We start from the raw sequence: 23,014 nt of genomic DNA on the forward strand, positions 1-23,014 counted from the left end.
TTAATCTGTTAAGTGGCTCTGCTGCTGTAAAACTGAAAGGGATTTAGTATCTGGAGACTGTCAGCTGAGCTCCAGGTGCTGAATCTTTCTCGATGGCAATGATGCAGAAGGAAATGCAGGCTGCTACGAAGCATGCAAGTGCAAGTATCCCTTTGCACAGAGACCCAATCCCATGGGGTGTTGAGCACCCTGAGCACTTGGAGCAGGCAGTGAGGATACAAAACTCATCCTGCCCTGGGAGCCATCCCCCTGCTGCATTTGAGCACAGTCAGGAAGGAGCTGTTGTATTGCAAACGTTCAGGTAAGCCACGTACATCTTGTTAGGTCACTTGTTCAATAAAAGAAACTTTTCGTCCATAGCCTTTCTCCAACAACCCAGCCTACAAATGACCTGCTTTAAGCTCTCAGCTGTGCTTCAGCCATCCATCAGACAGAGCAAGCAAGCATGCATGAGACAATGAAAAAAAAAAAAAACCCCAAAGTAAAAATCTCAAACCCAACACTAAATACGTCCTTCTACCCCCACCCCCAGCCCTGGAGCTGAGCCCCCCAGGGTGGCAGGGCTCTGATGCAAAGCTGAGCAGATTCTCCCAGCAGAGGAAGCAAGCTGACCAAGGGGCTGTCACCTGCACCCCCCCCTCCCCTCACCCTCCCCCCCCCACCCAGGGCTGCTGCAGCCCTGCGCAGTCACTGGCAGGAGCTGGCACGTGGGTGAAATGCCACACTCCACATGCACATATCAGTTTGGGAATTTCCTTGTAATTAATCCCATGTATCAGCTCCTCTCATTATTTCTTAATGCAATTAAATTATTAATTTCTGTCTTTTTTTATTTTCTCCCTTTTTTTTTTTTTTTTCCCCTTTCCAAAGCAAAGCAGAGCAAAGGGTCTGAGTGAGCACGGGCCACGAGTTCCCACTTCCCTGCAGCCTTCAGCAGCCTCATTTTGCAAGACAGCTGAGGTCTCAGTGAGAACCTGGAGGACACCAAGCCCTGTTAACTTCTCTGGTTCTTGGTGCATCCAGCCAGCAAACCACTGGAGCGGAGAGGCTGATAACAGCACTACAAGAACAGGAAGAATTTGTCCTGCGAGCAGCTTCTCTGCAACAACAAGCTCTGTGGTCCTACATGGAGCACATGGCGCTGGCTGTGAGCCTAACGAGGAGGGAGCGAAGGTTAAACCCACAGCAGGGTGGTGCATGGTGTTCACATAGCCACAGGACGGACTGCAGTGGGAGAGGAGATGGAGGAGCAGCTCTGGCTGCTGCTGTCCTGGCCTCAGAGCGAGCCCCAGCTCCAAGGGGTTAACTGAGGCGGCACTGCGTCCCCGCAGCCAGCAGCACATCATTCACGCCACTCCAAAGCAGCTCCCAACGCCAAAAATGTAATGCATGACAAAAATGAAAATCTGTGCTCTATCAATCTCAAGGGGATGCGACTGTTTTGATGGAAAATTCAGAGGAAATGAAGGAGAGGCAATTCTAGCAGTCAAATGACCGGAGTTACGGCAACTTGGTGCTTGCAGCTTCAGAACCTGGGGGCTGAAGTTTGCTCTGCTGGATGATGGGGTCAGGCTGGCTCCAAACAGCACTGGGGAGTGGTAAATGGGAGCAGGTCCTGCCAGGAGCCCCAGCACGCTGCAACATGAAGCAGTGGCACGGCCAGGGCTGGGGCTGAGCAAGGAACTGGGCTCACGTGGAGGAGAAGGCAGCAGCTCCCCTCAACGGGGCAGGTTTTATTTTTCAGGTTTTTAAGAAGATTTTTTCCAACAGAAACCTATTTACACAAAAGCGCGGTTACGGAAAGAGCTTGCTTTCCAGTTCAGTGACTTATTACCTTTCCCTGCTTAAATAAATAAGTGTACGTACATATGACTATTTATTTTTCAGCCCAAACGTGCTCGGATTCATTCCCCTCCGCTGGGGCAAAGATTTCTGAAAGCCTGGAAAACCCACTCCATCACTTTTACTTACCAAAAAAAAAAAAAAAAAAAAAAAACCCATGAAAAACCAATAACTCCTTCACACAAGTAAAAATCAAACTAAGCTTTATGAGCTCAGATTTTTCCCCCCACTAAAGCCATCAGCTCACAGCTTCAGAGGTGACGCAGGTAGGAGAAATGGTGAGGATGGGGCAGCGCCCAGCTGCTGCTCGGCTGGGTGCTGCTGCTGGAATGCTGGGGGCTCGCACCCCTGCTGCGATCAGCGCCCATCTCAGCAGACCTTCGCTTCGGCAACCCAGCCTAACCCCATTCACTTCCTCGAGACTGACAGCGGTATCACCAAGAGCGGGAGCCGATCCAGGTGCTTTCCAAAGTTCGCCCCGTGCTCTGCCCAGCCAACACGCAGCCATCCAAGCAGCGCCCCGGGACCCCGCTCCAGCACGAGCTGCCCGCAGCCTCCCTGCCTTCCGCGCCACTCGGGCAGCGGGGCTCCTCGGTTTCCCTCTTTGCGCTGGCTCTGGTGCCCTGTGCATTTCTCCCGTGCCTTCGCTGCGCTTGGAGGTGCACACCGCGACACAGCAACGTGCGAGCGCCGAGATGCTGAGACGCGGGCGCTGCCGCTTGCCTCCCGAACGCAAATCACGCCCGGTGCAAACAGAAACAACGATAACAAGCAGAAACAACAGTAGCAAACACTAAATAACCACAAGCACCGCCGAAGCGGCCGATGCTCGACTCCCAGGCGGGCACGGCGCTGCTCATCCCGGGGCACCGCGCACGGCCGCTCCCGCTCAGCGCGGCGCCCGGGGGTGCCCAGCGGCGGGGGCTGCCTGCGTGCCCCGTCCCAGCAGCAAAGTCGGGCTCGGCTGCGGCACGGGGGAGGAGCGGGGATCTCCCCTGTTCAGAGCATCAGTTCCCCGCCGGAGGAGAAACCCGGACCGCGGGCACGGAGCTAAACTTTTCGTGCAGCGCGACAGGGAAGGGGATGTCCCCGCAGTGCCCGGTGCCCCCTTACCTCCGGCATTTGGCCCTCGGGTCCCGCCGCCTCCGGCTTCCTCCTCGCCCCGAAGAAGAAAAGGAGGAGAGCGGCGATCCAGAGCACCCCCAGCACAGACAGCGCCAGGCGGCGGGTCGGGCGCCTCATGGCTGCGGCGAGTGGGGTAGGGGGGGAAGAAAAAGGCAAGAGGGGGCACACGGAGGAAAGCGGGGTCTCGACCGCCTGCTTCGGAGCCGGCGATGCGAGCGCTGCAGGGAAGGGAGAAGGAGGAGAGGAAGGAGGGGAGGGGAGGAAAGGGGAGGAGGAGGGAGAGGGGGAGGCGGCACCAGCACCGCCGTGGGGAAGGAGGGAGGGAGGGAAGGGTGCTGGAGCCGGAGCCGCTCGGCCCGGGAAGGGGCTGCCTTGCCCGCCCCGTGCGGGGAGCGGTCACCGCGGTGCCCCCCGCTCTCACACCGGGCCGCTCCCGGCAGCGCTGCCAAGTTGGCCCCCTCCGGAGCCGCGCTCCTCATCCCGGTCCCGGCCCGCGGGGGGACCGGTGTTTAACAGCACGCACAGGAGGCTCAGACATGATGGGAAGATTAATTTATCCAATTGAAACAGCAGGGGGAATTCAGGTAGGTGGAATTTAATTACTGCATTTGGATGAGAAGATGCGAGTCTCCAGAGCTGTCAAGAGCACTTAAAAAATAAAATCATAATCATCGACACGGAGTGGGGAGGCTGCTGGTGCACCGGCAGTAGTTGCATGCCCTGCACCGGCAGCCCTGCCCCGGGGGTGCTCCCTGCTGGACCCATGCATTGCCAAGAGAAATCAAGCATCGTAGGGTGCTGGGAAAGAGTTGCTTTACCCAGCTGTCCCTGCTCACCTACCTGACCCGCTGCTTTTCCACGCCGCTGAGAAGTATTGCAGCAGCTGAGCTTTCTCTTGCAGAAGACATTAGCGAATAAATTAACTATCGAAGCAGATGCGAGTCATTTGTGTTAGTATGAAAACTGTAGAACAAACCCCATAAAAGCAGGGACCTGAGCATAAAGTAACATACGGACTGAATTGAAGATAAGATGTTAAATGCTGGAAAGTGCGTGAGTGTTGGAGCCACCACAGATTTATTAGGATGCGAGGGGATGGCATGGAGCTGTGTCAGCGGAGGGTCGGGGGGTTAGGGACGGGCTCTGCACCAGAGGGTGGTGTGCATGGCACAGGCTGCCCAGGGCAGCATGCACGGCCCTAAGTGCTGGAATTCAAGCAGTGTTGGGACAGTGCTCTCAGCCATAGGGTTTGGGTGGTGCTGCGTGGAGCCCGGGGCTGGACTCAGTGATCCTTGTGGATCCCATCCAGCTTGGGATGTTCTGTGATTCTGGGATTTCCAGGGCTCAGTAAGTCCTTCTCCCATAACCTAATCCATGCCTTTCAGGACATTCACAGAAAGATGCTCAAGTAAACATGTCACTAGCATCCCCCAAACTGGCATTTTTCTCTTTGATTGAAGACCACCTGACTCTTAAGCATCTCTACCAGAGTGATGAAATCCTGGTCCAGCAGACAGGCTGAGGTCAAACTTCACCCTACACCAACTGCAGCACATCACTGTCACACCAATCAATCTTCCCTGGCCACAGGCTGGGGCAGCCAGACCACCACAACTGTAGAATCACAAGGTTGGAAAAGACCACCAAGATCATCTAGTCCCACTATGAACCCATTACCATGCCCACTAAGCCAGGAGACATCTCTGCCCAAGTCTTGAGGGAGCACACAGGTGGGTGTAGCTGCTGCTCTCTTCCCCAAACCCTTCTTTGCACTTTCTCCTGAAAGACCACCTGTGCCACATGCCTACAGCCACCTGAGAAACTTCCAGTAGCTGAGGTGAGTCAGTGATAGCTCTTCACACGGCTTGGAGTCCTCTCATCTCACAACTACCCCAACTCTTGGGCTGGCTGCTCACATACTTCCCTCTGGAACAGGAATGTCTTTCAGACCAAAAATACAGAATCATAGAATGGCTTGGGCTAGAAGGGACCTTAAAGATCATCTAGTTCCAACCCCAGATTCGGGTTGTGGAGATCCAGACCCCAATGGCATCACAGAGTTGGGTGACAAAGATCCAGATCCCAATAGAATCACAAAGTTGTGTGGCACAGATCCAGACTCCAGTGGCATCACAGATTTGGGTGACAGAGATCTAAAGGCTCATCTTGCCCTAGGTAGCTGCCGGTGCTCTGCTGGCCTAGGTGAGGTGACCTTGGCTGCTCTGTAATGCAGCATTCCCTCCAGCCTAACTGCAGAGGGGCCTGAGCTTTTCCTCCCAGACCTCACCCCACGCTAGGAGACAGAAAAGCTTTTCCTGAGAAAGGCATCTGGGTGTTTTCATTAAGAGGCGAATTTAAAATGCCATCTTTTCTGTAGTTCAGACTTTCAGAGGAAATTATTATAAAATATAGGCAGAAATACAGAAAATATCCAGGAAATACATTACAAATTTGATTACAGGAAAGATAATAAATAGGCTGACCTGACAAAAATGCAATCAGATAATGGTCTCTTATTACCTTGAGAAACAACTCCCTCTGCTGAGGGAAAGCTTTATTGGCAGGCCTTGGCATGGTGATGAACAACTTGCTGCACCAGTGCCTGGGAAAAGGGTATCTAGCATGAGTGACTGTGGAGGTACAGAAGTGCAGAGTGAGTGGTAAAGGAAGGCAGGGAAAAGCTGTCAGCTTGTTTCTTCATATTGGCATTGTGGAGTTGATGCAAAGGGATCAACTCGTGAGAGCAAAACTAGGGCAGCACTTTGGAGTGGCGGGGGAACCTTCCGCTCACATGTGAGATGACACCCACAGAGAAAAACAGCTTTGCTTTCCGAAAGGACAGGGAACAGTTAGGTGTTTGTTCCTGGAAAGCTAAAAAGGGCACAACCAAAAACATTTGAGAAGTGATCAGAGGAAAGGATCAAAATCTACCCCAACCCAAAGCGCTATGAGGCCCCAGTGGGCAGCACGGCATCTTGCAGCACAGAGCAACCCCTTGTGAGGATGATCCTACACTTCTGTGGCAGGTAAGTGCCAGGAGAGTTTTCAGTTAAAGTTCTTGGATTGCTGGTTTTTGTTTTGTTTTTTTTTTTAATTAAAAAATACTACAAGCTTTCTACTTGGCTGTCCCCTTTGCCCCACTGAGATGACAGAACTGTAGCTTGCCCTACACCAGCAGCCTAAACTACAAGTTCCAGCATGTGGCTGTAAAGCACTCACCTTCTCCACGTGGGAAATGGTATCACTTCTGCACTTCACCACTACCATCAAAAAGGGGAACAGAGGAATTCTCGTGGGCTTTTTGCTGCCACTGGAGTTGCAAGCAGGTCTTTTTCAGTAATGGTAAAGCACGTTTTCTACCTTTTTAATTAAGTCACAAGCATTCTTCTCTAGCATGCTTTCCGTAATGGCATCTCCAATTAATTAAAGGTTTAAGCTGTCAGGAAAGGCTATGCATAAAATAAATATAAATAAATAAAGAGGGGAGCTACATTAATAGCATTTGTTAATTGAAGTTCTTGAGTCAGCTGCAGGAACACAAGCTGTTCTGCAAATAGATGGGAAGGAATGCGCTCCGAGATGTTCACCTGCAGCTCCCACCTTCAGCCAAGCTTGTGTGGCAGTGATGGATGGAACACACAGACACGGCCATTGGGAGGCTGGAGGAGCCCACTCTCCGCAGGGAATTTGTGATGGACGACAATGAGCTCTGGGAGATGATGCTCCAGCATGCAAACACACACCCCATCCATCTCTGAGAGAAAGCGGAGAGCCCTGCCAGCAAAGGGACCAACCCCTTTGTTACTCTGTGTTAAATCAGTCCTTTTATCCAGCTGCAGGACTGCGTCCCTTCGACACATTCAAGACCACAATTGGACTTTGGACAGGTGGCATTCATAACAGAATAGAGAGCGAGTCAATGATCAGTGAGGGAATGGTTAGCCGGAAGGAAGCCTTGTCCTTACATCACCTTTAATACTTCTGTCTTTGCATGTTCTGGTGTTAAGCAGACTTCAGAGCCAAATCTCGACTTCTATGACACGTAAGCATGAGCAGATGCCAATCAGGATGTAGGCATCCATTAACACAGCTGGCAGTATGCAATGCTGCACCAGGCTTTTTGTGGGAAGGAGCATTTTCACAGCTGGATGACAAGTTTTACCCACCTCTTTGTCCTAGAAAGATTTACATAGGAAAAAATTCCCTGACTATTAATCCCTGCCTTCCCCAAGGGATTTAAAACTGGGAAGAATGAGCCACACACCACCTAACTTCTGTAGATTTCAACCACATTATTTAGGTGAAATGTGTAGGAAGAGATGTTTCTTCCACATGGAATCAAATGCTTTAAGTATAAAGACAGTGACTGCTATTTGATCAGGGCATTTCCTGTTCTCAAAGCAAAACATGCTAACGAGCAGTCCCTTATCTCTTTGAAAAAATAGGGAAAAGGGAGATGCTACTCTGTGCAGAAAGCAGGCATAACCTGAAGGTCTGTGCTGGCTCTATGTAGACACATTGTGCTATGAATCCTGCCCACCTGCAGGGGGAACAATCCTGTGCACTGAATGCACTCAGGTGGATTAAATATCTCATTGCCCATCACCAAACCATTGTTGCTGGTTGGAAAGCAAAGCAGTGGCTTGGTATACCCACTAGCTGGACAAAAATTCAAGGCTGCTCATTAGAAAGCAAAGTTATGTTTAATTACACACATTTATTCTGCTGTTACTGAGCAAGAACAAGTTTGAAGCCCAACAGCATTATTTTTCCTTCCCTACGTAACACCTCATTAATGCCTTCAAACATGCCAGAATTTGTCCATCCCAGAGGCTCTTGTTGGACCAGAACAATCAATTGATGCAAACAGGGCAGGTAAAGAATCAATCAGAGTCCTAAGAAGGTGAAATATTTCCAGTGACTCCTGCCAAACGGGCATATCAACAGATGGTGGTAGGAGCAAGGGGAGGCTCCAGGCAGGAGCAAGGCAGGCGCACAAAAGAAGAAATCCATCTTGATTTAACTGCACGGAGCAGGGGTTGCTTGGGACAGCAAGACAGGTTCCGAACAGATCAGGCTGCCCCATGCAGGAGAGATATTTCACTGGAAGATCGGTGTATGGGAGATAATTGAAGGAAACTGTTCCAAAGTTCCAGGCTCTGATCTCTTTGCAGTAATGAGCACACAAGTAGATGATGCATATGCATGAGAACATAATTAAGAGTGGTAAAACCTGGAAGATTTTCAAATTCCTTGGCAATTACCAACTTAAACACACAAAAAAAATTAAGATAGCCTTATCCCCAAAGGAAAGCTGCTGTTCAGAGTGCCTTGCCTCGTTACAGTTAGCTCGAGCCCAAGCAGCAGGCTTGCTGGCAGGGGGGGCTGCCTCCTGCAGCAGCAGGTGCTCTCCCTGGGACGGAGGCAGGACGCTGGCATCCTTCTGCTCTTGCTGAGACAACCCAAACGGCCCCAGAACACTTTATCAGAACAGAAATAGAAAGAGGAGGGTGAGCTTCACTGGCAGCTTGGGCTCCCCTGGTGCTCTCTGGGCCTCTCTGGTGAGGAGCATCCGCAGACAGACCGCTACCCTGTGAAAGCACATTCTCTAAATAAATGTGGTAATTATGCTGAAAATTATTCGCAGCAGAAGTGGCAGTAGGGAAATCATTTGCATAAGAAATGGGGATTATTCATGTAAATAAGTGCGTTACTTGTTTATAGAAAAGATCAAGCTTTGCCTAAAGACCTAGAACGCGGCTGCATGTAACAGCTCACACTTGCCAGCACGTCATGCCCACTGTCCTTGGCCTTATCACATTGTTGTAGCAGGTATAGCTGCGTTTTTCTCGTCACTTCATTTTGCTGGAGTGCAAGGTCCCCTCAGTCCCTCCCCACAGGGACATGGAGGCCCTCTGACCAGGACAGGCCCCAGGAGGGCCGGGGGCAGCTCAGCTCTTCCTGTAGGCCAAGGGAAACATCCCAGCTCCCATGAGCAGGCAGCACTGTGGGGCCACATGAGGATTTGTTGCCTCTAATTGCTTTAAATAATTCGTCTGTCGTAGATTTACCGTCATGGTAAGACCTCCAGTGACAACTGTGGAGCTTGGGTTTGGGCACCTTCATTGAGCAAGGCAACGTGGGCTTCTCAGCTTGCTTCAGGTGGCTGGACATGATAGAAAGTCTCTGATGGTTCTCCAGAGTCACTGTTCTCATTTTTCAGGGTTGAGGAATGGCACCCCCACACGGCCTTCCCACCACACTTCCGCAGTTCTGTATTTCCAGGTACTGCTCACCATTAAGAAAAAGGATGAAGAAGAAATAGGGATTCCTTCTGCTGCACTCAGCAATTCACACTTGCAGCATATGAATTATTTTCTGTTAATTTGGCCCCTACATTCTTTATGTGCTTAGCTACGTGTTAGTTTGATATAGCGTCCCTTTCTTTTTGCATTTGATACAATTAAAGCTCTGCAAAACCCAGCAATTTAAACTGCTGGAAAGCTGGGTACATTTGAAAACATTGATCCAGCCCTGCTTCTGCATTCTGTCCTGCCAGGGGGCAGAAGGGAGGCCTGATGTAGAAATCGAGTTGTAAGCAATGCTCAGAAATGGGGAACCCCTCAGGTCACGCTGCTCTCGACATGCTCAGGGTTACTTCAGGTAGGAAGTGCGCGACGCTGAGTTTGTTCTCTTCTTCCTTCTGAAAGAAACTTAATGACAATACATTCTCTCAAGTTACAGAGGAGGGGACAGTGTAAAATCTCATACCCAAAGGGCTGCAGCCCTTTGATTTTGAGAGCTGAATTCCCAGCTCACACTTCGGTTTAGAAGGCAGCAGCAGGAAGGGGCAGGCTGGTAAGGAGCCCATCCCACACATAACCTCGTTCCCTACATCCATGCAAACTCAGAGGTGAGAGTCTTCCACAGCCTCGGCCCAGACAACAAGCAGCTTCACAGCTGCCAGCCCCCGAGCTGCATAGGCCACGTTTCTCACCTGTGGGCTTCAGCAATTGAGAGCAGAGCTGCTCTCAGGCAGTGAGTGCTTCGTGTCTAGCTGCAGCATATTTATGAGAAAGAAATCCTGCTTTTACCTGAGGAAATAAAGCTCCTTTAGAGCAACTGCTTCTTTCATTTTATCTCACTGGATGAGTACCAGCGGTAGACATTGTTCTCATAGCACATCTGCAGGAGTGCTCAGCATTAACCCTTCCTCAGCGTGACACATACGTAATTTGTGACAAGACAAAAAGGAGTCTTGCTCAAACACAACTCTTCCTATTGATCCACCTTCTGGGTCTTCTGAACCTGAAAATGTAATTCTCACACTGTTACGTGGTTAGCTCTAAAATTCCATCCCAGCGGGCTGGGGGAGAAAAGTGAGTTTTTAACTGCATGCGTTTTTTAATTGAGAGTTCCTGGGCAAGATTATGGGGCAAACTGTTAAAAAACTTATTAACCTCAATAGCAGCAGCAAAGTCTACTTTCATTGTCTCACGTAGTAACTGAAAAATTTGTACAAAAACCAACTATCTTCACCATGACTCTTGCTATGAAATTGGGCTCCAAGGACGAAGCTGACCGTCCAGTTATAACGTTATTAGTGATGAAAGGGACATGTAATTCACCCAAGAATCATTTTCTACGACTTTTTACCACTTGTTCAACAACAACAACAAAGCAGGGAATAAATGCAGGTAAAGGGCATTCATTCTGCCCAGTATCTCCAGCCACCAATGTGACAAGTGAGTGCTTTGCAAGCAGCACCAGTCTCTGGCACTGCCAGGCTGGGTAGGATTAGTCGGGATTCTGCAGGGCTTTTTGCCTTTATCTATGGAACATCAGCTTCCTACATTACATAGCTGATCTGAGCAAAACAAAGGTCTGCCTGGATTGGAAAGGAGAGCGATGGAGACATTTGTTTCCCCAGAATAGGTAGTGTAACAAATCAATCCTGACTGCACTGATAAATTGAACTTCAAGCTTGGTGATATGGCTTTTCAGGTCTAATCCAGTGTAAGACACAGCAGGAAGGAAAGGCAATCATCAGCATTTCATTCTGTGAGGACCAGAGGAAAAAAAAAAAAAAAAAAGATTTTTTTCCCTTTCTCAGTACAATATTTCAACTGTTTTTGAGGGAGATGTCATGGGGCGTGTGGGTGTGGAAAGAGGGGGCGGTAGGGAGGACCACAGCAATTTAAATGGTAACAAAAGGTATCTTAGTACATCACTCACGTCCTGAGTCTGGATGTAAGCATCATACCTGCAGGGGACTCCTGCCTTTCACCCCTCTTCCACGGGGTGGGAAAAGTCTTCCAGCCCTACTTGCTGGTATGGAAAGCCTAAAAACTGAAAAGCTCACGGAGAAATAAAAAAGACCTTGTGTTTAGGACTTGGAATCCTATTACACTGATTTTTATCTCCTAGTAGATGTGCAGGTCAGCAGAGGAGGTGAACGCTTGGATTTGGCAGTGTCTTTGATTCAGGATGGTTTCTCTTTTCCCTGAAGTCATGTCAGGTCTCTGCCACAGCTTTCCACGGAGGCCATGTTTGATGGCCACTCCAGCCACGCTCATCACACACCTCTCAGTGTTCACTGTTTTGAATCTTGTTGGGCTCGAGAGTAGAGCTTGTTCTCATCTGGAGAGAAGTCCTAAAAATGCAGGACACATGCAGTGAGGCTGACCAGTCCCTGTTCTACCCCAGCTGCACTACATTCATCCAGGAAACCTCTAGTGTATGCGGTAGTGTGTGTCCTGCTCTGAGTATTTTGTTTGCAGAGCTCTTTTCAATTTCATGCCAGTCTTACTGTTGCAGCATGCCTTGTTATCCAGCTTCTCTTCGCATTCCGGCCCTCATTTGCTATTCCTACTATTTGTGCCTGTCTTTCCCCCAGAAAAGCCTCTATTAGCAATACTAGTCCCAAGTCACAGCCTCACTTTTCTTCTATTTCTGCTCGAGCAATGCCACCCACTGCAAAGCTCAGCATCTCTATAAATACGATGGTTACAAACGAATGCATCCTTCAGCAGCCTTTTAAACCACTTTTTCCTACAACGCACATTGTAAATGAAGAGTAATATATCTTCAGAATTGCCCAGCGAACGTTACTCAGTTAGCAATATAAAAGCCTCACAGTGTCTGAGTAGGTGCCATTGCCAAAAACATTTTTATTGTGAGCCAGATAATTCAGTTTGAATCGTACATGGTTTGGTATAATCATTCCAGTAAAGCATTCTTTACAATTCTGTAACAGCAAGTCACGTGGCTCAATAAAGTTTATTGCTGCGAGTGCTTAGTGATTCATGGCATGGTACGAATTCTGCTTCTTTCCCGGATCAAGTAATCAATAGCAAAATAATCTCCTTGCTCTGCATTAGAAAGGTATGAAGTAAATAAGTACAAAATCTTATATATATATAAAACAATGTGTACAGAATTGAAATGAACTGCCATGTGAAACTGGGTGTCCTGCACCACAGTTGTGCACATGGCCGGGGGCAGCAGCTACTGAAGCTATGTCCAGCATCCTCCTGGCCTGGAATGCTTCCCGCGGTGCTGCCAACAAGCACTGTGGAGCAAACCCAGTTGGGACCAACAGATTTACTTCCCATCACGTCCAGCAGAGCACTGCTGAGAACACCGCACACTGACACTCCTGTCCATCTAGGGCCACCCCCATTGAGACCATCTCCTTCAGGGCACGCCAAAAGAACAAGACCTACGTTCTCTCCAGCAACCTTTTTGGTTCTTCCAGTGCTGTTCCTACACGCAGTAAATCAGTGTTTATAACATCACCCACTGAGCTGAGCGCAAATTAAATCAGGCTTATTTAGTTTGCTCCATTGTGTTCGGCTGCAAGTCACAAAAGGGAACAGAGGCATGACAACTGGGAGAGGGGACATGCTTTGTAATGGGAGCTGCTGAAATAGCCTCTTTGGGAGCCCAGCAGGATGACAGCACTGTGACATCTGCTCAAGGGTCCTGGACATCCCTGTCCCTCTGACCTGTTGTGCCCCACAGTTCTGAACCCTTGAGCTCCCATGACACGACAATAATTGATAAATATGTCATGTTATAAACAGCAGAACATACAGCTATTTATCTGGTTCTAACAGTTTTCTCTTTAAAAAAAAAGCATGGAAATAATACTGTTAGGAACAGGCTGTTCTGGCAAATAAAGAGCACACTGTTGTTCGTGCTGTTTAATGCCCCCTGATTGGGAACACGTACACAATGGAGTTTCTCTCTAAATATGCTTGTTGCACAGGCTTTAGTGCAGTGGGAAGCACATTCATGAGCTCAGGCTCATATATAGGCATAAGCCTATGCAAACTTAACATAACTCCCTCCTACAAAGGCATTACAGTATCTTCTTCCCTTATATAATCATTCCTGCTGGAACCCTGTTGCATTCAGTGCTCTAAGGAGACTGTGCACAGGAGAAAGAACAATTGTGCTGTCCACTGGAATGCAAAAGTCAAAGCAGCAACCTGTAACAAGCACTTAGTGTGGAAATTTCCAGCCCAAACAACTAAATGGTAAGAAAATGAAAAAGGGTCCAACAGAGAGATGCATCAACTAACTCCAACACAGAGTTTGGTGGGAATAGCCCCACGTATATTCTCTAACACTACAGCTTGCATGTGCCTGAATCATGTATCAACACACACATACACACTCTCTCATTCTGCTTTACAAAAAGAACTGACAAACAGCCAAATGTTTTACCAGTCTCTCTGCCAGACTGCTCCTGTATTACGCTACAGTGAACATCTACTCCCTGCCAGTCTCCAGTGACTGGAAGACAGCACGGGATTAGTTTGCTTCTCACTGTATTGTGCTTTTCAGCTCACAGAGAGAACCCGCTGCTCTGAACTAAATCTGCAAGCATCACAAGCTCCATCTCAAATGAGGGCTGGAGGCTTGGTCCAGCAACTGGTCAGATCACCTTAGGTTCACTTCAATAGAGCTATGCTGACTCATGAAAGCAAAAGAGATGGTTTGAATGCTTGCAAATGATCTTTCCAAATCATGGCTAAGGAAGAATTCCCCCACCCCTTATCCCAACAAGCACAGACTCCAGCTGTCTACCATGGGCCAAGCAACTACAGGATTTGGCTTTCCTCTATTAGATGACAAGACACTTCAGGCAGGGGCTGTTTCTCTCCTAGGTTCACTGGTTACTTGCCCCAATAAAGCTCCATCATCAAGCACAGCCTTTGGATACTACCACAGCGCAGTCCAAATTATAACAATAACAGTGTAACATCAGCATTAAATAGGCAATTCCAAAAACTCAGCCTCTATGCTCCATGGTGTCTCAGTGTGCAGCCACAGTGGTTGGCATCCAGCAGTCTCTTCTCAGAAGGGTTGTCTGAAGTGCAACAGGACTCAAAATAAATGCATTCATGAGAAAGATTTCAGTGCACCAAGTCTAAGGTCAGTAGGTCAAGTCTGCCTGAGGGGAAGACTTGTCATATGAGGTAAATTGCAGGGAAGGGCCCAGACTCCAACATACACAGCAAGTTGATAGAAAGCAGCCTTCCTCATCGCAGCACAGGCCTTGCCGTCCCCTCCTTTCCAGCACTCCTTCAGGAATACAGTGTCATCATCATCCACTGTAAAATAATGAGGAAAGCAGGATAAACTCATCCATTCCTAAGAGTGCCCTGTGATATCCAGAACTGAACCAAGCTACAGAATATTGGAGATTTTTTGTCTTTAGAAGGAGTAGGAGCCAAAGAATGGCACAGGACTTACGAGCCTGTATTCCTTTTTGTTTCTAACCTACTCTTGAAGTGATTGGATAAAGATACCTTTTTTAAGGCTGGAGAACAAACCACACAGTGCTGCTTGCAGTGAAAGAAGCTGCATTTGTCAGTCATGGAACAGGCTTTACCTCAGATTCCTGCAGGTATATCCCTCTACCATCTTGCGTTAAGTTGCGAAAGGCCTCTGAGAAAAAAGGAAGTGAGGAGCATTAACCTGATAGCCAGGAGATCAGCACTACCTATGACCCCTTGTCCTGAGAAAGACCTGAAAAGAATGAGTTTGTAATCTATTCACAAGTGCATGTAAGCCCCCATTCTCACTGGAAGATGCCCAAGCACTGGGACACAGTGTCCTAGCCTTACAAGCTCCAGTTTCAGACACGTGGGAGGTGTCCACTGCATGAGCTCACAAACCAAAGTATCACCTGTCTCATCATCACAATTAGTCCCATCAAAGGTATATGGAAAATAAGCAGCCTCCATCTGTAATTTTCCTACTTCCTACAGAGACTGGTACAGAGCTGCTCTCTGCAGGGAGCTAAATCACTCTGATATGTACAGTCTTGATGGCTGTAGAAAAAGACTGGCAAAAAGGTAAAGATATAGAGCTCAATTTCCTCTGTCCCTTGCTTTAAATGAATTACTCTGTGTATTCTGAGAAGAAACCCAAGCCTTCTATTTTCACTTAGCCACTGCCAGCTGGAACAGCTTTGGAAGGGCCAAGGCTTAGCTGGGCAGTAGAGCTTTCCCTGGCCAGCTGTGTAGCATGAGCCTCACCTCCCATGATCTCTACTCGAAGCATGAAACACATGAAGCTCTCAAAGCTGATCTTCAAGTCAGGGTCGCCATATCTGATTGCCATCAAATTACAGACTTCATTGCTGAGTGAAATGCCTTCAGGAGAGGGGAAAAAAATAACGTGAAAACATTATGAGAGGGCAAGTCCCAGTTGTGGGCAGCTAAATGTGCACGCTTCTGGGTGTGCACGACTCATTGATCTCAGCCCTTTCCCAGCCATTTGCTTTTTCAAACCTCCCCTATGTTTATCAAGTACTAACCAGCCTAAACCAGCCCCTCAGGTGCAGATAGCTCTTTCAAACTCTAAAGGGGTCAAATCTGGTCACCTATACTCCTTGCCCTGTTAGAGCTGGAATAAAACACAAATGGGCATAATTCACTCATGAGTGAATGGAAGGCAATAACAGCAGCTGCGTTTAAGAGCAACACTCCACAAAAGGGTAGGAGAGGAAATGAAAAAGAAAATCCAGAGGAAGTCAATACAGAAAGCATGTCAAGTAGCATTTGTCAGGAATTTGCTAGGAGTATTTCCTTCTCATGGCCTGGTACTTTAATTTGCTTTAGTATAGGTCCGCATGGGTTTCTAACTGTGCTTTCATTGACTCAGATGAACTAGGTGAACCACACATCAAAAAGATGAGCGACATTTAAGATCTAAAACTGCAAAAATAGGTAAAAGACTGAGCACGAACCCCCACTCAAAGTATGGTGAGCACAACAGATCTTGGCCCGGTATTTAGAACCTTGTGTATGCTCTTCGTTTCTATATCAAGCATTAGTGAAGCCTGGCACTGGTATTGCCTCTGTGCACGTCCCAGACCTCCAGGTTCAGTCCTTGAGATGTCATCAGTACAATGCCAAAGATGAAGGGAAAGATCAAGCAGTCTATCACACAGCAAAATATTTCTCAGGTATTTTTACCTAGCTATGAGGGAAGCAGAGATGGCTAAGACCACGCAGCCTATGATATTTCCCACTCCCCCTGGGATCTGCCAACAAGTCAAGATATTTCCCTGCTCAAATTTTTTCCCAGCCTTTCTGAGGAAGAGGACGAGTCTCACCAAGATGTGCTGCGGCACACACCTGTCTCCTGTACAGCTGCACGCAGTTCTACCAGGTCAAGCTTTCCTGATCTGCTAGTGTCTCTTTTCTGGAAAACTTCCTGGTGGAAACAAGCAAACAAACAAAAGCCGAATATTTAAACAACAGCAGAAGACAACAAAGGGACTGTGAGTAGAAGAATATTGCAATGGGACACGAAATGATTGCTATACCAAGTAGAAAAGCAGCCTTTTCCACAGGACTCGGAACTCCTGGATACTCAGTGTGCCAGAGGCATTCAGCTTCACGGAATAATTAAGGTGAGAACATCTTAAACATGAGGGAACATACATTACGTAAAACTAAACGTAATACAAAATAAGAAAAAAACATGACTGGAAATTCACAGCCACTGTAATATTCACACCATTTTAATATGAAGAAGATAATGACTTCTTAGCCAACAAACCTTAGCTCATAGACTTGATCCTCCTCCCACTAAAATCAATGGAAGCCTGGCTGTTCATTTCAGAAGCTGCAGGAAATAATCCTTTCTCAAACCCATCCCATTCTGCTACAACTGAAGCGTTATTATATGGAAGATGAGAAGTTCGAAAAGCACGGCCATGTTCCAGTCATTAAGAAACCAAAGTGACACTCAATCTGCCCTAAGAAATAATGCTCCAGTGAAGTATTAAATGAACCAGAAGTATCATTCACGCTAAGAAGGATACATCCAGGAGTGCCAGGATACCCTGGCAGGCATCCAGACTGAAACTCAGGCGAAAACTCCGAAAATCTGGAGAGAATAAAAAAAGATTGTTTTGAGAGCACATTGAATATCACGAAGAAAAATGGACTCTGACAGAACTCGTTCTCATTTGAGAAGGCTCGGGCCCCAAAGCCCTCGTGTAACTTTTCAGCTACTTGAGAAGACATATCATTTATGGTGATTAAAATATGATGCAACAGGATGGATTCTACTAGTCTCAGAAAACCCAACGTGAGCTCCCTGCAGGCATGTAATACGGAGTGAAACATAGCGCGCTGCCTCCAGCTATTAAAGAAAATGGAAGGGAAGGACATCCAAACCTGTAATGCCAAACTGCAGGATCACGAGCAAAGTCACTTGACCTGAAGAGCTCTGGGGAGTTGTACTGCACATTAATTGAAGCCCTTGTACTAAGCATCTCTCTCTTGCTCTCCCTGCCTCGTGCTAAGCATCTTTCCTTCCCTTTCTCACAGAGGCGCTGCCAGCTCTGTTATTATAAGCACAGACATCACCAAAAAACATGATGCTGCATCAAAGCTTAGCATTCCTGGTTCATACATAAATTAAATGAAGAGTAACAGAAAGACTCTAATCTCACTCCAAATTGTGACTTTAGATCATATGCAGACTTCCACAGAGCAAGAGACAGAACCATAACTCACCAATGCCGTCTCTGCAGAAAGTGAAGATGTTTTAATCTTGTTAATAGCCCTGTTTATTAAATATGAATTAAGTACCGTAACATTTTTCATGTCTTAATATTGATCACTTACAAAAAATGGACTGTTCAACACAGCCTTCTCACTGATAAAATGGAGCCCGATGGGTCACTTTGCAAAGACAGAAGAGCTATCTTTGTACACCTCTGCAGAAGAGAGGGCAACGTCAGAACTAAGTGAAACTGGCATCACATCAGTCTCTTACTCATCTTGTTGCCCATCACGGCTGAATGGTGTATTTTTGTGCTGTACGTGGGTTGTTACCACTGAATAAATTGGGAAAGGAAACTGGATCCATCACTGTATCTGTAACATCGTCATTGCTGCTCAGGGGAAGCAGTCACTGCAATAGCTTGCTGTTGTCCAGGCTAGAGTCCAAATTATTGTCTTGTGGAGTACTCTGGACTGCTACTGGCACAGGGCAGATGTCACAGACCTCAGGACAAAGACAGCCCCAGACACAAGTAAGACAGGCTACCTGCACCTCCACCCCACCTCCCAAACACAAAGACACAACAAGGAACACCTCTGTGCACACACAGAAGGTAAGTGAGCATAGGAACAGCAGATATGAACCAGGTACATCAAGATAAAGACAAGATCCCTTGCACTGCACAGCTGCCGATAGATAAGGCTCACTTTCTAGCAGTGGCATTGCCAACGCTGTGGCAGTAGCACAGGATGAAGTGAGATACAGTTTCAGAATCAACACTGAGGTCACGTTGGGTTTGGAAATCAGATTCAGAGTTTGAATCCCCTCAAAATATGTTCACTTTCTCTTTCCTTCATTCTTCAATAGCTGAAATTCAAACTAGGTTGGCTTTGCTTACAAAATTTCTACCACGTTAATTCACATCCCAGCAAATCCTTTCTTTCTGGAAGTCTGGCATGGCATCGGATGTGAATTAGTTTGGTCACATTCAAGCTAGTCTCTCTTCTCTCAGAATTCCAGAAACAGATATCAGAGCTGAAGATTTTCTCTAGAAAGGTTTGTTTCACAGAAACATTACTTCTCAGCACTTACGTCTCCAAGATACATTATTCAGGATCCTCTGGAGCTGAACAGCATTTATTTCAGGATTCTGTGATATGAAAGAGAATTACTTTAACCATTAAATCTCTTTTCTCCCTCTTTTGTCTTCCCAGCATGTCTCATCTTAATTCCCAATTTTCTGGCCCCACTCCCGTCACTGTGAAAATCAGTAGCAAAGGCTTCCTTTGAAGATGACAAGATCCTCAGCCTGCAGGAGCTGCAGTTTGCTCTGGGCTAAGTTCTCAGGGCATATCTGAAAGCCACACCACTCTCAGAATCAAAATTCTAAATGTTCAAGAAGCAAAAGCATTGCTTCTTGTTAGGCAAAGCGTCTGTCAAAATATTGCAAACAGAAATGCTAATACGTTTTGGAGAATATTTGTTTGCAGAGTATGCTACTGAATAAATGCAGCCACCCTTTCAGAAAGGAGCACTGTATTTCAGCTCTAAAAGCAAGGTAGCTGCCATCAACCTGGGATGAAGGAGTAGGAGACAAGTCTCAGTTTCCCAGGGAGTGTTGTCTTCTAACAGGTGACTTGCCCCAGTGAGCACAGGAATTCCCTATAGGGTAGAGGGGTTTACACATCCCACTGCTCTGTCCCCGATACTGGGACAGGAGTTTATGCTTAGGGAGAGCACGTGAGCCTGGCCAGCATCCACACACTATTCTCCTGTTTCCTTGGCACCCGTGGCTGTTGAATTAAAGATGTTAGCGGGTACATACATGCTTAGCCCTTTAGTATCTGTTTATGGATCAGCTTTCCATCAGTTTGCTAATGCCTTTTGAGCTTGCTGATACTGTCACATCCACAGTGTCCCACAGCAGTAAGTTCCAGGAGCTTGCCTATCTCAGTGTTAACATATTCCTAAAGCTTTCTGGTCAAAACTGCTGCATGAAGTCAGCACTGTACACACAGCCCGATCTCTCACAGCCTTTCTCTGTCCCCAGTGCTTCTATATCCAAACATCCATTGCACAGTTGCATGTTTTTACTATCACAGAACTATGTAATAGCTCTGTTTCTCCTGGTGGCTCATGCACACACTTACTTGTTCAAAATGTTTTGTGAAGAAATCCTCCCAGATCTTGCCTTCATATCTATCAACAATTTCCTTCAGGATATTAAATAAAATGAATAAATAAAATCACTCGAAGAAAAACGTGGCCATTCAAGACAGTTACTGAAGATGCTTTTCTAGAACTCTACTCTCCCCCCCCCCCCCATGTCCTCCCATCTTCTCCCCACCATTGCAATCACTGCAACTCACTGCTTAGATAGCTCCCCACCCCATAGAAAAGCTAATTCTTGGAAATAAATATTCAGATAGCACTTAGTGTAAAACAACGTTTCTCTTCCACCCCAAGACGTGAAAGAAGAAAAAGGGTAGGGTTCACTCCATGTCAAAAAGAGAGAGTATATATGTATAGGAGAATGGAAGGGACAAAAGAAGGAGTGGCCCTGTTTATGCTATAAACTTCCTTGCACAAGATGCAAACACATATATATGTTCTTAAAACAACCTGTGGATCACTGTATAAGCAAATTCTGGTCCCATACTGTCTTCAAGCCTGACAAGGCACAAAAGGAGTGGGGTGGAATACAAGAAGTCTTCTAAAAACTCTGAACAGGAAAGACTGCACAGTAAGATTGTCTCAATGAAAGAAAAAAAAACCTGCAAAACAGCAACTAAGAAGGTGTCTAAAAATTTGCCTTGTTTGTTTGTGCACATGGTCCAAGAGTCTGCCTGTAAGCCCAACCTACTCTTTGTAAAGTGCTGCAACACAAACACTCACATTCTCACTCTGCCTTTTCGTAGTTCAGAGCGACAGGAAAAAACAAACATCAAGAGCTGAAAGCAGAATCATAGGCCTCCTACTCCCCCCTTAGTCACTCACCTTGGAGAGGATGAAACTGGTGTTCCCACCCATTTCCCTGGGGATGTGAAAGAGAAGACACATCAGGGAGATACTGCAGAGTTGTTTGTCTCAATCACAGGTGGCATCCCTCATCCCCAGATACAGACCCCATCCCACTGCTGTGCCATATGTCTTTTCCCCAGCGCTACAGCTGCACTGGGGTAAGCCACCATGTCCATATGGCTCCCCAGGGGCTGCGGGCATTCAAAGTCTCGAAAGCATGATTTCTACATAAGCAACTACTCTACCACTATGAGCAGAGACCCCTGGCAAATCTATGGTGCTTTTAAAAGTGCTGTGCTTTTCCAGTCTTAAACATGAGCGCGCTGCAAGAACCACTTTTGTGGGCCTAGCACAATGCTTCTCAAAAGGGCAAGACCAAATAGCAATACTTCAGACACCGAGCATCCTGAGCTGGGAGAGAACCAGGGAGAGAGCCAGGCTCTCCAAAAGGAAGCGTGCTGCATGCTTCAGTCCTTACGATGCCCCACTAGACCAGAAAGACCAGACTGTCCCACCATGCAATAGAACTGGGTGCCGACAGAGGGGCAGCAGCATCTCACCGAAGGATGTGCTTCCTGGAAAAGACACGTAGAATGAATTCAGACTCCTGCTGAGGCTCCTGAGTGGATGGCACAATCACATAGACACCGGGCTCCAGGTGGAAGTCACAAGTCACTTCCCGCTCATCAAGGAAGACCTGCCGCTTGTTCACAGGCTGGTGCCGGGTGAAGAATGCTGGGGGCAGCTTTCGATTGATTTCCTCTTGCTAGGAAAGAAATACAGAAGAAACGTGTCCTGCACCAGCCAAACAATGGAACAAAAGGCACATGGGGAATTGAAAGGCGTGGCAGAGAGACTGCCTGCCTTCAGACCTCAGGTATCTCTGCAGCAAAAGCAGATAAGAGGGTCTAAAAGACCATCTCCTCCCAGCCTGCCCAATATTAAAATGACAAAAGACTAGGGCTTCCTACAACCTTATCAACAGTACAACAGTACTTACAAGGAACAGCAGCAAGGACTGAGAAAAGATGTGGCTTCTGCCCCTTTAAGTTACTGCAAAAGTAATTTGCATACTGGCAGAAATGACTACAGGCAGGATATGCTCTAGAGACTGCTCCTCACAAGCCAGAGCGCTCCCCTTATCTCATAAGTACCATGCACTCTGTCCTCAGTTTGTTCTTCGCACTAGGTATCTAGTAGCAGAGGATTTTTCAGAGCACCTCAGATCTGAATGTAGTGCAAGAACAACCCAATCCCTAGCCTGTGCCAACCAACTACTTGTCAATCTCGGCTCTTGCAGATGTTTCACTCCACGGGCACTTTTCTACAAAAGAAGCATGGATAATGTGTTTATCTAGGCAACGTTATAAATGAGATTAATAACGTTAATAACTGGGGGCCTTGCGGACACGCCAAATAAATATCCCCGCCAGTAAAGACCACTGTCACCTTCCAGCCTTGACTGTTCTTTATATTTAGCCATTTTACTCCCCACCTAGTAGTGGAGATGTCATTCCTCTTTTACAAGTATCTACGATTTTGAATTCAACTAATTCACAATCATTGTGGCCAAGACAGCCACCTACTCACACCTCTCCTACAAGGCCTTCCCTATTCTCAAACAACAGATTTCACAGGGCACCTTTCCTAGCTGGCTCACTCATTATTTGTGACAAGAACTTATCTTCAACATGTCCTTGGGAATTTCCCAGACTTGCTAGTCACAGTAGTCCCAGTTTATGTCTGGGAAGTTGAAGTCTCCTATAAGTACGAGGGCAATTGATTCCAAGATTTCCCCTAATTGCCTATAAAACAGCTCATTTGTGCCATCATCCTGGGTGAGTGGTCAGCAGTGGACATCCACAATGATAGCACTTTTCCATCCATCCACCCAGAGACTCTCTACCATGTCATCCCTGAAGGCAAGGGCTGTATGTTTAATCTCTCCCTTACATACAGAGCAACCACCTCTCCACCTCGCCTGCCCTGC

General features: G+C 47.2%; 2 protein-coding genes across 6 annotated transcripts in view; both read right to left on the minus strand.

Moving 5' to 3' along the window:
* The window catches only part of GALNT14 (polypeptide N-acetylgalactosaminyltransferase 14), a 69,834-nt gene extending 66,596 nt beyond the window's left edge, over positions 1-3,238 (minus strand). The window contains exon 1 of one of the 2 annotated variants that reach the window (XM_021390797.1): positions 2,956-3,238. In XM_021390797.1, the coding sequence (XP_021246472.1) occupies positions 2,956-3,084 (129 nt within the window). In that variant the 5' untranslated portion in view covers positions 3,085-3,238. The remainder of the gene's footprint in view (positions 1-2,955) is intronic. The other variant, XM_021390798.1, reaches the window with a different exon arrangement.
* The window catches only part of LOC110395552 (calpain-14-like), a 30,772-nt gene continuing 19,733 nt past the window's right edge, over positions 11,976-23,014 (minus strand). For 3 of the 4 annotated variants that reach the window (XM_021390117.1, XM_021390115.1, XM_021390114.1), the window contains exons 13-22: positions 21,585-21,790; positions 21,001-21,037; positions 20,154-20,216; positions 19,096-19,153; positions 17,315-17,379; positions 16,814-16,882; positions 16,623-16,701; positions 15,519-15,635; positions 14,870-14,925; positions 11,976-14,588 (exon numbers count right to left, since the gene is read on the minus strand). In XM_021390117.1, coding sequence (XP_021245792.1) covers positions 14,562-14,588; positions 14,870-14,925; positions 15,519-15,635; positions 16,623-16,701; positions 16,814-16,882; positions 17,315-17,379; positions 19,096-19,153; positions 20,154-20,216; positions 21,001-21,037; positions 21,585-21,790 — 777 coding nt within the window. In that variant the 3' untranslated portion in view covers positions 11,976-14,561. Of the gene's footprint in view, positions 14,589-14,869; positions 14,926-15,518; positions 15,636-16,600; positions 16,702-16,813; positions 16,883-17,314; positions 17,380-19,095; positions 19,154-20,153; positions 20,217-21,000; positions 21,038-21,584; positions 21,791-23,014 lie in introns of those variants that run through there. The other variant, XR_002436450.1, reaches the window with a different exon arrangement.

The sequence above is a fragment of the Numida meleagris genome, chromosome 3 (genome assembly GCF_002078875.1).
Source record: "Numida meleagris isolate 19003 breed g44 Domestic line chromosome 3, NumMel1.0, whole genome shotgun sequence".
In the NCBI taxonomy this organism is placed as follows: Eukaryota; Metazoa; Chordata; class Aves; order Galliformes; family Numididae; genus Numida; species Numida meleagris.